The 15116-nt window shown below is 50.5% G+C and overlaps 1 protein-coding gene across 1 annotated transcript in view; it reads left to right on the top strand.

Annotated features, from left to right (window-relative positions):
• The first annotated feature begins 4083 nt into the window (after positions 1-4083).
• The window catches only part of ADAM17 (ADAM metallopeptidase domain 17), a 38834-nt gene continuing 27801 nt past the window's right edge, over positions 4084-15116 (top strand). The window contains exons 1-2 of the mRNA XM_045844656.1: positions 4084-4358; positions 14894-15026. Coding sequence (XP_045700612.1) covers positions 4262-4358; positions 14894-15026 — 230 coding nt within the window. The 5' untranslated portion in view covers positions 4084-4261. The remainder of the gene's footprint in view (positions 4359-14893; positions 15027-15116) is intronic.

Below are 15116 nucleotides of genomic sequence, written 5' to 3' on the forward strand. Positions count from 1 at the left end.
TCTTGGGGAAATATTTAAACACAATTACCAGGACTTTGGCCCTCAAAATCTAAATCAGTAAGGTTCCTGTTTTAATGAGGGAGAAATATATCTAAAATTAGAACTTAGCACAAACATCTGAATCAATTGTTTCCCCAACACTTGCAGACAGAATATCTCAGATTCCACACAAGGTTCTGCAAACCCATGAGTACAAACTAATCTTGACACTGAATTTGGATCGTCTCCATGGAGGAAATCCGAGAACCAGATGTGAATTTATTCTTCCAGAAGCACTTTATGTGTTTGAGGAATAACAAAACATTTCTTCACCGCCTTTATTTGAGGCCACTTAAGGAACCACTAAGATGGAAACAGCAAAAAGGAAAACCTCCAAGAGAGCCTTCCACCACAATGAAGTGTTGCTGACATCAAAGTGCACACAGTTGCTGCATCATTGTCAATGAACATTAACTGGTAACTCAGAATCAATTTTATGTTTATAGTCTAGTTTCCTCAGTGTTAATTGTTGTAAACAACTTTTGTTTTTACATAATATTGAAGTTAAAATTACACATGCAGGGCTGGCTGGTGTGGCTCAGTGGATTGAGCACAGGCTGCGAACCAAAGGGTGGCCGGTTCCATTCCCAGTCAGGGCACATGCCTGGGTTGTGGGCCAGGTCCCCAGTAGGGGGCGCATGAGAGGCAACCACACATTGATGTTTCCCTCCTCTCTAAAAATAAATAAAATATTAAAAAATAAAACGGGTAAAGGGAGGATTTTAAGCCTTCTGAGATAGTTCAGAATTTGTTAAACTTATACCTATTCTGTAGTTAAAACATTTGGTAGTTTTTTCTTTAAAATGTCATTTAGGTTTTAGTAACTTAAAATAATTGGGGGTGGAGCCTGGTTGGTGTGGCTCAGTGGATTGAATGCTGGCCTGCGAACCAAGGGGTCACCAGTTGGATTTCCAGTGGGGGGGTGTAAGAGGCAACCACACATTGACAGTTCTCTCCCTCTCAAAATAGATTAATGGAATCTAAAAAAAATACAATAACTGGGGGTGGGGAACACGTTCTAACAGAAAAAATAGAAGCAATAGGGATTTCTCTATCAACACAGCGTATGTTCAGCTATGATTTGTTGGTCCTCGACTGGAAAAGAAGATGACATTTGGTGGGGGACAGGGTTTGGTAAAATACAGTCATGTCTGTCACTTAGGTATCAATAAGGACTTAAACTCATAGCACTAGGAAGGCCATTTAAAGGTGTAATAATTCTAATATAAGAAAACTCAGAAGAATTCTGTCTAATCATCTATTTTTTAAAGAACTGAGATTCTGAGTTGAGCCAGACTTTCAAACATTTGAGAACTATTTTAAGGGTGGATGTGTGGCCATTTTTGTCATTTTATGAGCCTGGTTTTATTGATTCTTAAGTGTCACCTGATAGTATTAAAACTAATAATCTTATTTTTAATGGTTTAGGAGCCTTCACTTTAAGCCAGTGAGGGCAGTTGTATGTTTTATTCTGCCCTCTTCCCTTGTATGATTTGTATTTGATCAGCTTTGTGAAAGGAGAGTTACCATGTGTGCATATTATGTGTCTTACTATTGCACTTGGACATGACAATTAAGTACCAGTATGAGCCACCTGCCCCATAACTTGGATCCATTTATCAGGTGCACAAGTGACCTGAAGATGTGATCCAATTTGAGGCAGACTTGCCTTCCACTTTTTAGCAAAATTTTACTTAACAAGTGACTCCATCTTCAGAGCCAATGCCTTAAGCAGGGGTGTCAAAACTCATTTTCACCGGGGGCCACATCAGCCTGGCATGTGAACAGCTACATGTGATCTTGGGCCAGCATACTGGGGTAGGACATTTCCGGGGACATGGGTCCCAGCTAACACTAATGGCTGAGAGGTGCTGGGATTTGTATGTGGGTTTAAAGTTGGTCTACTCTTAGTAACTGTGCTATGTTGCCCTTTTTTGGAGACTAAAGCAGTACCAGAAGATCAGTGCTTTTTTAAACTTAGGTCATGACCAGTTCAGTGGATGATGGGTCACAGCCAGCCTTTTTTTAAAGTGAAGTAGAATAGAAAATACATGTGTGTTAGTAAGCATAATATTTTGTGGAATCAGTTTTTTGTGTATGTGACTAGTGGGTTGTGAGGGAAAAGAAAATGAATTGATTTCAAATGAGTGAAACCATGTCTTCCGGGTTGTTAAAGGTTTCTCTGCAGTCCGTGTCCTAGGACCGTGACTGAAGTTGTTCAGGTTTTACTGTTGGGAATAACGTCATTTTTGAATGATGGCATTGTTGGGTCTCTTGCACTTAGCACTGTAAGACTGACATTTCTGTCTTAGAATGCGCTGAGCAAGGAGAGTGTTAATGCCTTTACAGAAAAGGGGGCGCTCCCCGTCTTGAGAGTGAGTCTTATTCTGTATTGTTTGGAGATTATGTAAAGGTTAATTCTTCTGTTTTTTCGTTGTCCTCAGACACTAAGAGTATTTTTGCAGCATTGCACAGACTTGGCCTAAGACTACCACGAAGTGCTTAAACCCGCAAGTGTGGCGGAGTTAGGATTTCCTCACCTAGCCAAGAGGCTTACAGGCTCTCATGGGATATGAATTACTAAGTGGGTTTGAAACTGGGTCATGGAACTTGGATAAGAACGAGTATGTTTAATTAAGGCATTTTATACCTCAGATGAACAGATTGGGTCCCGTTAAGTCAAAAAATGCACAAAGCGCCCTGGCTGGCGTAGCTCAGTGGATTGAGCACGGGCTGTAAACCGAAGTGTCACAGGTTCGATTCCCAGTCAGGGTACATGCCTGGGTTGCAGGCCATGACCTCCAGCAACCACACATTGATGTTTCTCTCTCTTTCTCTCTCTCCCTCCCTTCCCTCTCTAAAAGTAAATAAAATCTTTTTAAAACAGTAAAGTAATATTAAAAAAAGATGTTATTAAAAAATGCACAAAGCCAGTAATTATGGATAACTGTTGGGAAAGATGCTGTGATTTCCTGAGGCATGCCACAATGGGCCTAAATTGAAACCATAGTTGAAGTATTTTAGTAGGAACTAGCCGTGAAACTTGACCACGCGGGACCAATATTATATTCCTAACAACTGACCATTTCACGCTGGAGGAGAGGCTGTCTCTTCAGTGGAAAATGTGCCATGTCCTACTTGCATAAACTTTGGTTGAACCGAAATAGTAATATGCATCTAACGCTATTATTCAGTACCACAAACACTAAACTGCAGAGCTAAAATTATGCCAAGGATTGCAAAACAAAACACGAACTGCCTGGGGAAATTTGGAATCTAAGCCAAAGGGTCCGTGCATGCAGATGGTTGGATTTTAGTAAGTTAGCTGGAAGAGTCTAGCTTCTGAATTCACAGGTGAGTTAGGTCGAAGACCCTAGTTTCTGGAAATGCTTGCAGAGCTGCAACCTACAGCGGAACCCACGAGGAAATGTGTATTAAGGAATGAAACGCCTGTTTACTGCCCTCCATAAATAGCCTTTTCCTTACAGTGGACCGGGGCCTAAAACATCGCCGAGGGTCACGCTGAGCGGGGAAGCCAAGCGGGACCCATCTGCGTCGGGATGTGCGCTGCCCGGATCAGGCGCAGCGCCGCCGGCTCTCGGAGCCGGTCCTTCGTCGTCGGCATTTCGTTTGTGGGTCATTCCCTGGAGCGCAAAGGATTAGGGGTCCCTCCTCGTCCATCCCTGACCCCACGGCGGTTTCTACGGCTTGTTTTGTAAAACGCAGAACGGGGAACCTAACCAGAGCTGGGACCAGTACAAGGGAGAAGGCTGAACGGGCCTTCGAGGGCCTGCTCCCAAGCTCCCGCCTCCCTCGCAGCGGTCACTCGGGGACGGAGGCGAGGACCGCCCGGGTCAAGTCAGGACAAAGCGGGTCGCGCCCGGGCAGCTGGACGGAAGCGAGAGGCCGAGAGGCTGCCTCTCCGCCAGGGCCGGACGCTGGCGGGGGCGGAGCGAGCGGCGGCTTCCCGGCGTGCCACGCGGCGCCGGCTTCCGCCAGTGGGCGGGGCGGGGGCCGGAAGTAGACGAGGCCGGACTCCCCGAGCGCTGCCCGCGCTTCCGGGGCCTGGATCCGGGCTGCAGTCATCCTATAGGCGGCGCGGGAGGAACGAGTGGTCTGAGGGGCCGGGAGGGCGGATCCCTTTCCCTCCCAATGTGAGCGGCGCCCCGACCCCCCGTCAGACGAAGGCTGCCAGGAGAGGTGGAGACGGTGGCCCGGGAACATGCGGCAGTGTCTCCTCTTCCTCACCAGCTTAGTTCCTCTCGCGCTGGCGCCGCGACCTCCGGGCGAGCCGAGCTTCGGCTCCCCGCAGCGACTCGGTAAAGACCCGGGGAGTTGGCTCCGGCCGGCGCCGGGCGCCTGGAGCGCGCTGCTTTCGGGGAAGAGCGGGAGCCGGAGCCGGCGTCTGGGGGCGGGGTGTCGGGCGACCGAGGCGCGTCCCCAAGTTTTCTGGGGATGAGGGGGGTGTGGCTTGGAGTTTAGGGAAAGAACGGAGCGGGGCTCGTCTCCCAATGGGAAAGGGGTCCCGGAGGCGGCCTCCGGTCGCGACGGAGGGCTTGGGAGGGGTCTGCTGCCCTGGCTCGCGTTCGGGAAGGAGGTGGAGGGGTGGGGGCGCTGTGCCCAGGTGCCTGCCCGACGCAGGTGTCGGAGGAGCCGGGGAAGGGCGCGTGGCGCCACAGCTGTTCCTGGCGACCTCGGGGGCGAACTAGAATTTCTGTTGCGAGAGGCGGTCGTGCACTAAGCCGGGTAGAGAAGGTGGGGGCTGGAAACCCCTTTCTGGAACTGCGTTCGGTGGACCTCGTGAGCGTGCCCTCGGCTATTTAAATTGGAACCCACGGAAGGTGCTCGCGGTGGGGAGCGCTTCGACCTGCCCTCCGCCCGCTCGTGATGCTGCTGGTGGGAATGTTTTCCTGGCCATTTTAAACAACAACAACAACAAAAAAAATGATCAGGGGCGACCAGTTTGATCAATTTTGAGGCTACAAAGTGAAGGGGTCTTATTTAGATTTTCTGAAGACATTGGATTTTGAGGATAGAGGTACATTAGGAGGGTCGAAGCTCGGCCCAAGTTTGTGTCAACTTGTACTGTCCGGGTCCTTGAGCTTCCAGAAGTCGGCAGGGGGGGCCGTTGGATTGATTCCCGATGCAGGGCGAGACCTTTTCCCCGGGTGCGAGGTTGCAGCCTCCATGAGTTTTCACAATTGTCTTGGTCCCCAAATCCCGTCAAGGTTTAGGTTTTAGCGTGGCACAGATTTTGACACCATGTCCACTTTCTTTTTTTTTTAGGCTATTTTTTTAAAAAGATTTTATTTATTTTTAGAGAGGGAAGGGAGGGAGAAAGAGAGAGAGAAACATCAATGTGCGGTTGCTGGGGGCCGTGGTCTGCAACCCAGGCATGTGCCCTGACTGGGAATCGAACCTGCGACACTGGTTCTCAACCCGAGCTCAATCCACTGAGCTACGCCAGCCAGGGCTGATGTCGACTTTCTTAATGGCTGATTAAAAAATTTGCAGTACTTGGCAGTTGTTTTTTCTGATTCAAGGTCAGAAGATGTAAGTAACTCGAGGGTATCCCAGGGGTCGAAGGTCCTCGCCTGAACAGCCCACCCTGTGGCTCCAACTGAAATGGAAGGGAAGGGGCAGACGGGTTAGGGCAGCTGAGATGTGGTTAGTACAATGGGGGGAGACTTTTGAGGTGGGGGTGGTCGGGAGAGGGGAGGAATGGGATAAGGACCCGCTGCACTGGGGTTGATGTTAATGAAAAGAATGAACACAGTGTATTTTGAGATACTGAAGTTTCCACTCCAACACAGCTGTTTCGCTTTTATTATCACTGCAGGTGGAAAAACAAGCATGAATCCCAGGGATGCACATAGTATAGAGGAAAATCTTGCTTTCTAGATCAGTTATCAGCAAGTGATCGTAAGGGGTTTTTTGCAGGGGAGGGGGGGCGTGTGTTATTTGCAAAGCGCAGAACACTGGTGCCAGGAAAAGGCACGGACTTACTTACCCCTTAATTCACCAGCTGTTGGAGAACACGCACCGCATCTAAGTATCGTGCGTGGCTTTGGAAACACGACTAACAAGACCAGACGCACCTGCCTTCAGCACCCTTTGGCAGAGTGGGAGGGGGGATGTAAACAGGCATCCCCCAGCCCCCTGGAGGAGAGGAGCGGAGCCCCACCTGGTGGGGAGTGTCATCCCCCGGGAAGTGGGACCCAGCCTGGGAAGGGGAGGCAAGGCTCCCTGAAGGAGGTGCCGCTGGAGCCCGGACTTGAAGGTTCGGTCACACTTGAAGGTTCCGTCGGTGCAGAGGGAGAAGAAGGACCCTCCTGACGGGGGCACTCCGAGACTGTTGACATTGACCTTAGGGCGTGTGCCCAGGGTTTTCACGGAAGCAGCGGGGAAAGCAGTCTCAGCTGTAGTGAATTGACAGGTTCACACAGTGGCAAATACGTGTCTAGTGGGTATTGTTTTTCTTCTGAAGAGAATTGACTTTGTGTTTTTGACGGCTTGGGATATAATTTGTTGCTTAACTCCACCATTATTTAGATTGAATTGGTCAAGACCAATGAATAGTTTCATAGTCCAATGAATAGTTTCATAGTTAAAGAGCGCCGCTGATTAGCTTACATATCCTGTAAATGTTGTTGTAACTGCAGTTCTGAATATTGATTAGGGATTCGAACCTTGGCTTTTGGAGTGCTCCCTGGGTTGCTCAAAATGATTCCACTTGAACTGTTATGAATTTCATAATTTAGGAAAGTTATGAGTCATGTGAGCTTAGTCATGATGATAGCGTGAAGTTGCAGCTGGGGTGTCCAAGTCTCTGATTTCAAAAGTGGTTTCTCTTTGTGTTACTTTTAATAAAAGAGGATGTAGTGGGTGGAAAGAAGAAATGTAGGTCACAGATGAGGGATGAGAGCGGTGTCGGGACCGTGTGGGAAGGCGGGCGCCCTGAGGTTCTGCTGTGGGGATTCTCCGCACTGCAGGGCTCCGTTCTCTTTACGGGTGGCGCCGTCCTGTTCCGCTCGGTGTCTGCACATCTGGCTTCCTCTTTTGGTGCTAATTTTGCTTGCAGGCTGCATTCTTTTTAAACCCAAACACACAGCCACCCTAACCGTTCCGAGGGAGATGAAATGCATTTCTGTTTTTTCCTAGTCAGAGGCGCACTGTGTTGCTGTGGAGCAGAAGGAAGAGCGGAGTGAGGCAGAGAGCCCCGGTGGGGAGACGAGAAATCCTTTTGGCCGTTACGGGTTTTCCAGAACATTAAGCGGAGGTGTCCCTCAAGGCCACGTGCGGTTGATTTCTGGATTCCTCACCTTGTTATGTTTGTGAGAGATGGCGAGTGTTTTTAGTGGGGAGTGGAATCGGAGGAAAGTACGACAAGGTAGGGCAGGAGGGACGGGACAGGCCTCACGGAGCCGGGGGAGTGAGCCGCGGTGCTTTGTCACGTACCCCCTAACGTAGTTCTTAGTCCTGAAAGCAAGCAGGGACATGGTGACTTCCTTCTCATACCTTTTTTTTCCCCCTTAACATGACCTTAGGCTCTGGCAAGTCTCCCTGCTGCCTTGCTTTACTTTCTGACTGTGTTCTGGTTAACTGCTGTCTCTGGCGTAGAAGTGTTCTCTGGAGGGGCACACTCACGTGTCCATCTGCCCACGTGATGCTGCCCCCTCAGCGTTCACAGGTGCATCAGATGCAGCGTTTCCAGAACGACCTGCCTGTTGGTTTGATTGGGAGAACGAGCACGGGCGAGAAGGTGCGGTCTGGGACTAGGCGGGGAGCGTGCTGGGAGTGGTGGGAGCGACCTCGTTGCCCGCCCTGTGTGTGCGTTGCTCTCGGCTCTGGGGTCTTGTGGGCCAGTCCAGCTTTCTCCAGAGGCCACCTGGGGCTGCGTGGACTCTCACTTTAGCTCCGTTTCCCTGCGACGGCTCTTGCTAGAGAGTCTTGGCCCAGGTTACGTCCCAGCCCTGGTGAAGAGCTCTTGACGGGCAGTTATGTGGGACAGCTTATCCTGCCCAGCTGGCATGAAGCCGTAAAGTGAAGACTTCGGTGTCCAGGACCTGGGCGCCACGGCCCAGCAGGGGCCACCGCTCTTCTCCTCTCTGAGTCCTGAGAGGGAGGCACCCGTGCCTACGGCTCATGGCGCGGGAACCCGGCCAGGCCACCCCGTCCTGCGTGTCTTGGGGAGCCCCGAAGAGCAGTCTTTGGCACAAGCAGCACAAACACTCGACAGCAGTCCGGCTTCGTGTCTTCCACCTCCGACACCAGAAGTAGCAGCGCGGCGCCGACAGTGGCGTTGGGAGGGACGCTTTGTGCTCCGCGCAGCAGAGGCTGGAGCGGAGCGGAGCGCTGCAGGTGTTCTGCGTTGCACTAGCAAGCTGTGCCCCTGGCGATGCCAGTTATTGCAAAAAGGAAAAATTCCACAAATGGTCTTCTCATTCAACACTTCACTGTTTAAAAGTCAGTTTTATCATAAAAATGTTGGTTCTGGGCTTGATGAAAGAAATATGGGTACACTTTAAGTCATTGTATCAAAGTCAGTGGCCATGAAAGCTAATTCCATAAATGAAACAATATAGGCGTAGGAGGAGGGTGGGATGGAAGGGTTATCCAGTCTGTAGGCCGCTCCACACCCACAGCTAGAAAGCCAGCTTATTGCAGGCCTGGGGGGTCCAGCTTTCTCTTTATTCCGGGAGAACAAATAGAAGGAACGAAGTATCGGCTGCTTTTACCACTGATGTCAGTGTTGAAAGTCACGCAGTAACGGATTTGCTCGCTCTCCACCTAAGGTCACTGTATGACTTACCAGTGACCTAACTGCCAACCTATGATAACCTAATGCAAAACAGTCCTACATAAATGAACAGTGTGATTTTAAGCTGTATATATAAGAGACTAGACAGAGTGTGGAACACCAGGACACCAGCATCTTGAAACGTCCAGCTATCTTATATCAGCTGCTTGTCCAATCCTCATCTGAACCTGCTTCTTCTCGTGGTTGGTTGTTTTCTTCTTTTTTAAAAAAGATTTTTAAAAAAAATTTTTAGAGGGGAAGGGAAAGAGAAAGAAAAAGAAACATCACTATGTGCAATCTGTGACATCAGTTGATTGCGTCTTGTATACCCCCTACTGGGGACCTGGCCCGAAACTCAGGCCTGTGCTCTGACTGGGAACTGAACCAGCAGCCTTTCTTTTTACAGGTTGGCACTCAGTCCACTGAGCCACACCAGCCAGGGCTCTTTTTTCTTTTTAAAACCTCAGTGGATGTGGTACCACTATGTTCCCAGGTCCCCAAGCCAGAAGTCAGGTGGTCTTTTCACGTTCTGCACCTGAGTTGCACGGCTGTTTGCCAGCTGATTGCCCTGCCTCCGTCTGTTTCCCGCCAGCCCGCTCTCCGCCCTGCAGACGCAGTGAGAGTCCTAACTCACAGCTGTGGGCCTTTTCCAGCGACCGGCATCCTTAATGTAGTCTCGTGGCCCTTCGCCGGGCCTCTGCCCGCCCCTCCGGGCTGGCGCCTCTTCACGTGCCCTCGCGGTTCTGCGCGCCGGCCTGAGCTGCTGTCGTTACTTCGAGAATGCCGTTTCTTGTGGACCGCAGCAAATGTTACGTCCTCTCCTTTGAACCTTCTCCTTCCTTTCTCCTCCGCTTGGCTTCCCCCTCATCCCTTTGTTCTTAACGTCAGCGTCGTTTCCCTGGGAGAGCGTCACTTGGCTCAGCAGGCGTTTGTTTGTTTGTTTGTTTTTGCATGCCGTTTACTCCTGAAAACTTTTCAGTGACTTTTTTTTTAAGATTTTATTTATTGATTTTTAGAGAGGGAAGGGAAGGAGGGACGGAGAGAGAGAGAGAAAGAGGGAGGGAGGGAGAAACATCAATGTGTGGTTGCTGGGGGTCATGGCCTGCAACCCAGGCATGTGCCCTGACTGGGAATCAAACCTGCGACACTTTGGTTCACAGCCCGCGCTCAATCCACTGAAGTACGCCAGCCAGGGCTTTCTTTTACGTTTTTAAAAAAACATTTTATTTATCTATTCCTAGAGAGGGAAAGCAAGGGAGAAAGAAAGGGAGAGAAACATCACTGTGTGGCTGCCTGTCACAGGCCCCCCACTGGGGACCTGGCCCATAACCCAGGCCTGTGCCCTGACTGGGAATCAAACCCGCAACCCTCTGGCTCGCAGGCCGGCACTCAGTCCACCGAGCCGCACAAGGTAGGGCCTTTCATGGTAATTTTTTTGTGTGGTGGTCTTTCCACCAATGTCACAGTATCGGAAATGCATTTCTCTTTCTCCGTTATATCCGTCGTGTGTGGAAGGTAGGGGGTTTTCAGTAAATACTGAATGAGTGAGTAGGTGGAGTCTAGCAGAGGGGGAAATGACGTGTAGAAGGTGTGTGTAAGAAAGGAGGGGTGGGGTGGAGAAGATGCAAGAGCAGTGAGGAAGGGAGGGTCTCTAAGGACAGCCAGATGGGGGGCCGAGGGGGGGAAACCATGGCACGTGGCAGGGAAGAGCAGGGAGGGGTGGGCAGGGGGCACGGCGACCACTCAGTACCCCCGCCCGACCTTTCGGATGGTCTGCTGTTCTCCGATTTGTGTTTGTAGCCCGCCGGCGTGAGAAGGGCTCAGAGGGTAAGGGTCGTTGCTGGGGGGGTCTGTAGCAGCCGGGGAGGACGCTCTCGTTGTGCAGGGCTGGGCAGCCCTTGTGGGGTTTCTCGCAGAGGTGACGGCCACACACTGAGCTAAGAATGGTAGCTAAGTGGCTTATATTACATTTATTGAGAGATTTGGAGATGGATAAAGGGTTAAAAACTCTTGGGAAGTGGGGGAAATATAAATTCTGTTGGGAAAACTGTAGAAAACTGATACTACCGGTGGTTGAAATTCGGGAAGTGGAGTGCAGTGAATGCGGAGCATCTGAGCGGCCACTGGCTGGTTCCAGGACAGCAGCCCGAGCAGGCGGTCGGGCTGTCCCGGGCTGTCGGACAGGCGCACCGCTCTGCCCCGCTGTTGGCGGTGGCCCCGGAGCACCCAGTGTCATAAGAGGACACATTACAATGGAAACAGTAGTTACGTGTTCTAACGTGCTTTAGCAAGCTACACTTGAAAAGTACCTGTTGTATAGAGAGGGTACACCTGAAGGTAATCAGTAACGTCACTGTGTTGCTCTTGCTCTTCTTTCTAGGCCTGTTTTTATACGTAGGTAAGATCGTGCAATATGAGTAGATTTTTAAAAAATCTACCTTTGTTTAATATTGTAGCATAAATATTTCCCCATGTTCTTAAAAACCTGTTTTTAAAACCATTTAAACGGTTGCACTGTCATTTAGAAGCACCGTGACTCGCCTGTCTTCCGGTTGTTGCCTTGTTTCCGATGTCCGTTTGTTGAAATAACGCAGGGCTGGGCGGTGAGCTCTGTCTCGTGTGAAGGTTTTTCCTTCGAGTTACTTCCTCGCGTTAGCCCAGTTCAGCGGGTCTCCGACTGGAGTGCGCACCCGCATCACCTGGCGGGCAGGTTAAACACAGATTGCTGGGTTCCACCCCGGGAACCTCTGCCGCAGTGGGAGAGGAGACCCTGAAAACGGGCCTTCCGGACAAGTTCCCAGGTGAGGCTGCTGCTGCTGCTGCTGCTGCTGGTGTGGGGAGCACACGCCGGGGAGGACTGGCCTGTGACAGTGACAATGGCACTGCAGTGTCGAGGTCGAGTTTCTCAGTCAGTAGGAGTGATTACGATCTCGAATGAAACTGAGTTCATGTACCGGCCTGTCCGTATCAGGAAGCTGAAGAGGGGAGGAGGATGGTACCAGCGTCTCAGCATTGAGCATTTGTGCAATCTGTGAGCCTGAGGGTGCTGTGCGCCCGAGCTTCTGTGCTGGGTGTTGGGAGGTGAGGGCGCTGTGATGAGGGAAGCGGAGCTCCCTGTTGGCCGTTTCCCAGTCCGTCTGTGAGATAAAGTGAACGTCATTCAGAAGTGCCGGGAGAAAGGAGTCAGCGCGGGGCTTCAGAAGTCCCAGGGAGGCGAGGTGGTCTTTGGACGTCTTGTCAGAAAGTAGGAGGCCCAGAAGTAGGTGGTAGTCCAAGACGAGCTAGCCCATCTTCAAGGAGCTGAAAAAGTATGATTTCAGTAAAGAAATCATACTTTTGGTTGGGGTTTTCAGCCAGGCATTCCCAAGTTCAAATCCCAGTTCTGTGCTCCCTGAGTCTGTTTTGTCATCTGTAAAATGGGAATGATACCCCAGGGATGTTTGTGCAGATAATTTAAAACACCAGTATGATGTCTTGTAGGCAACAAACCCTCAAAAATTGCTGAATAAATGGTAAGCTTCTTGAAGGTCTTTTTTTAGGGTTTTATTTGTTTATTTTTTAGAGAGAGGAAGGGAAGAAGAGGGAGAGAAACAAGAATGTGCAGTTGTCTCTTTTGCATCCCCTAATGGGGACCTGGCCTGCAATCCAGACATGTGCCCTCACTGGGAGTTGAACTGGCGACCCTTTGGTTCGCAGGCCAGCACTCAGTCTACTGAGCCATGCCAACCAGGGCAGCTTCTTGAAGGTTTTTATTGGTGTTGTTAAGCATTATAGACATTAGCAAGGACACATCATCAATAACCATCCATCCATAGGTGTAAAAGTGATTGATTGATGGCTTCTGAAACAGTGTTCCTCTGGATTAAATTTATTTTAATTTTTTTAAAAGATTTTATTTAACAGCCCTGGCTGGCGTAGCTCAGTGGATTGAGCGTGGGCTGCGAACCAAAGTGTCGCAGGTTCGATTCCCAGTCAGGGTACATGCCTGTGTTGCAGGCCATGACCCCCAGCAACTGCACATTGATGTCTCTCTCTCTCTCTCCCTCTCCCTCTCTCTCTCTCTCTCTCTCTCTCTCTCTCTCTCTCTCTCTCTCTCTCTCTCTCCCCCCTCTCTCTCCCCCTTCCCCCCTTCCCTCTCTACAAATAAATAAATAAAATCTTAAAAAAAAGATTTTATTTATTTATTTTTAGAGAAAGGGAAACATTGATGTGTGAGAGAAACATTGATTGGTTGCCTCTTGCACGCCCCCAGCCAGGGACCTGGCCTGCAACCCAGGCCTGTGCCCCGACTGGGAACCAAACCGGTGACCTTTTGGTTTGCAGAATGGTGCCCAACCCTCTGAGTCACGCAGATCAGGGCCTCTGGGTTAAATTTAAAAGGGAATTTGATGAACAGAAAGTGGTGGGCCCCAGCAAGTGTGAAGTTTGCTGCTACTTTGTGTAATTTTGTCTTGAGTTAGACCCTCGAGTGGACTTCGGGAGAACTGACTTTGCGCATGCGGCAGCGTGCCCACCCCCTCCTGTCTTCGGGGTTGCACAGGGCGGCGGTTCTCCTCCTCTCCCGGGCGCTCTTTGTAACGGGCCCTTCCCTCTCCCCACGTCCGCCGTCCTGCCTCAACGCCCACAGCACCGACTTGTACTTGCTTGCGCGCTGCCTATCTCTCCCTCAGTGGAGCCGGTGCTGCATTGGGCAGGGACTCGGTTCTGTTTGAGGCTGTGTCTCAGTGCTTAGCTAGGGCCTGGCGCGGAGCCGTGCACCAGAGACAGACACGAGGAAGTCTAGGGGAAGGGGAAGGGCGTTGGGTCGATTCTGTATTTCATCCGTGGTTTTGTGAGCCTGTGTACCCTCAGGAGTGGTTCTCTTGTATTTTAAGCTGCTCTATTTTGAGGGCACCCTGAGTCCAGTGGAATGATTTTGAATCCCATTGCTTCTGCAGTGATACTTGTTGAGAGAAAAGGAAAGCATCCTCAGCTCAAATATTTTTAGACAGTTTCTACAGAGACTTAAGTCACCAAAATTGTATTCCAAAAATTCTCCTGATTTGGGCAGAGGCAGCAGAGTTGCTACTGATGACCAGTGACGTACAGGGCAGCACGTACCTCACAGTGTCTACTCTCGCTCTGTGTCAAGTGAAAACATTTCTGTGTCTGCACTATTTTTGGAGCAGCGGTCTTGGCCCTTCTTGGGTTCCAAGTCGGTCTGGTGAAATAATTAATGTTGGTTTCCCCGGGGATTAGTGTGGTCTTATCGCTTTGGCTTCCTGGCGTCCGCTGGGTTGCGGCTCTGCTGTGCCCGTTGAGGGGAGCAGCAATGGGGACGTAGCACTGGTTGCTCTTCGGTTTGGCCTACGTGATTTTTCTGTGAAAGGCTTATACTCCCCCAGTTTCGGTTTGCTCGGGCCATTCATGCACTTGTTGCTCTTTCTCGCCACACATCAACCGATGAGAAGTTGGTGCAGCCCAGGTCGGCAGTGGGCAGGTGGAATTGGCCACCTTGATGTTAGCAATTCTGACACAAGCCCGAAATGCCTTTAATTTAGAAGTTAGGTCGTTGCAGAACAGGGTGCTCTGAGATCTGAAAACGCCCACCGTCTGACGTGAGCACGGCCTCGTGTTCGGATTTCCCTGGTGGTCGCCAGCATCCTTCCTCGGGGGGCTGTTTGACCCAGGGCCTAGGAGCATTCTCGCCCGTGGCATGCCCGACAGACTCCTGTCTGTCAGGGCTCGGCCCCGCCCCTCTGTCCCTTGCCGTGTATTTCCTGAAGAAACTGGGTCATTTGTTCTGCCCGAATTCTGACATTCTGGGTGTGGCTGATTGCTTGCTAAGGTTATTTAATTTGGCAACATTCGACATCTACGTCTTCAAAACTAGAGGTTAGATCTTGATTAGATTCAGGTTCGATTTTGTGTTTTTTGGTAAGAGTGCCTCATAGGTTTGTGCTGGGCACCTCCTACTGTGTTACATTAGGAAGGGATTGTGGTCTGACTCTCACTGTAGAGATGCTACAGCTGGTTCCTAGGGTGACGTGTTCATCCTTTTTGCCTCCCGCCCAGAGGAGCTGGACTCCGTGCTCTCGGACTACGACATCCTCTCCCAGGCCAGCCTCCGCCAGCACTCAGTGCGGAAGAGGGACCTGCAGGCCCCGACGCACCTGGAGACACTGCTGACCTTCTCGGCGCTGAAAAGGTGATTTGCAATATTCATAGAAAAATTTGGGGCAAGTGGGACTTGGTTTGGCAAAAGCAGAAAAATAGGTATTTTTTTCAGTTATAGTTG

Source organism: Phyllostomus hastatus, unplaced genomic scaffold (genome assembly GCF_019186645.2).
Source record: "Phyllostomus hastatus isolate PE091 unplaced genomic scaffold, TTU_PhHast_1.1 phas_contig_402, whole genome shotgun sequence".
NCBI lineage: Eukaryota > Metazoa > Chordata > Mammalia > Chiroptera > Phyllostomidae > Phyllostomus > Phyllostomus hastatus.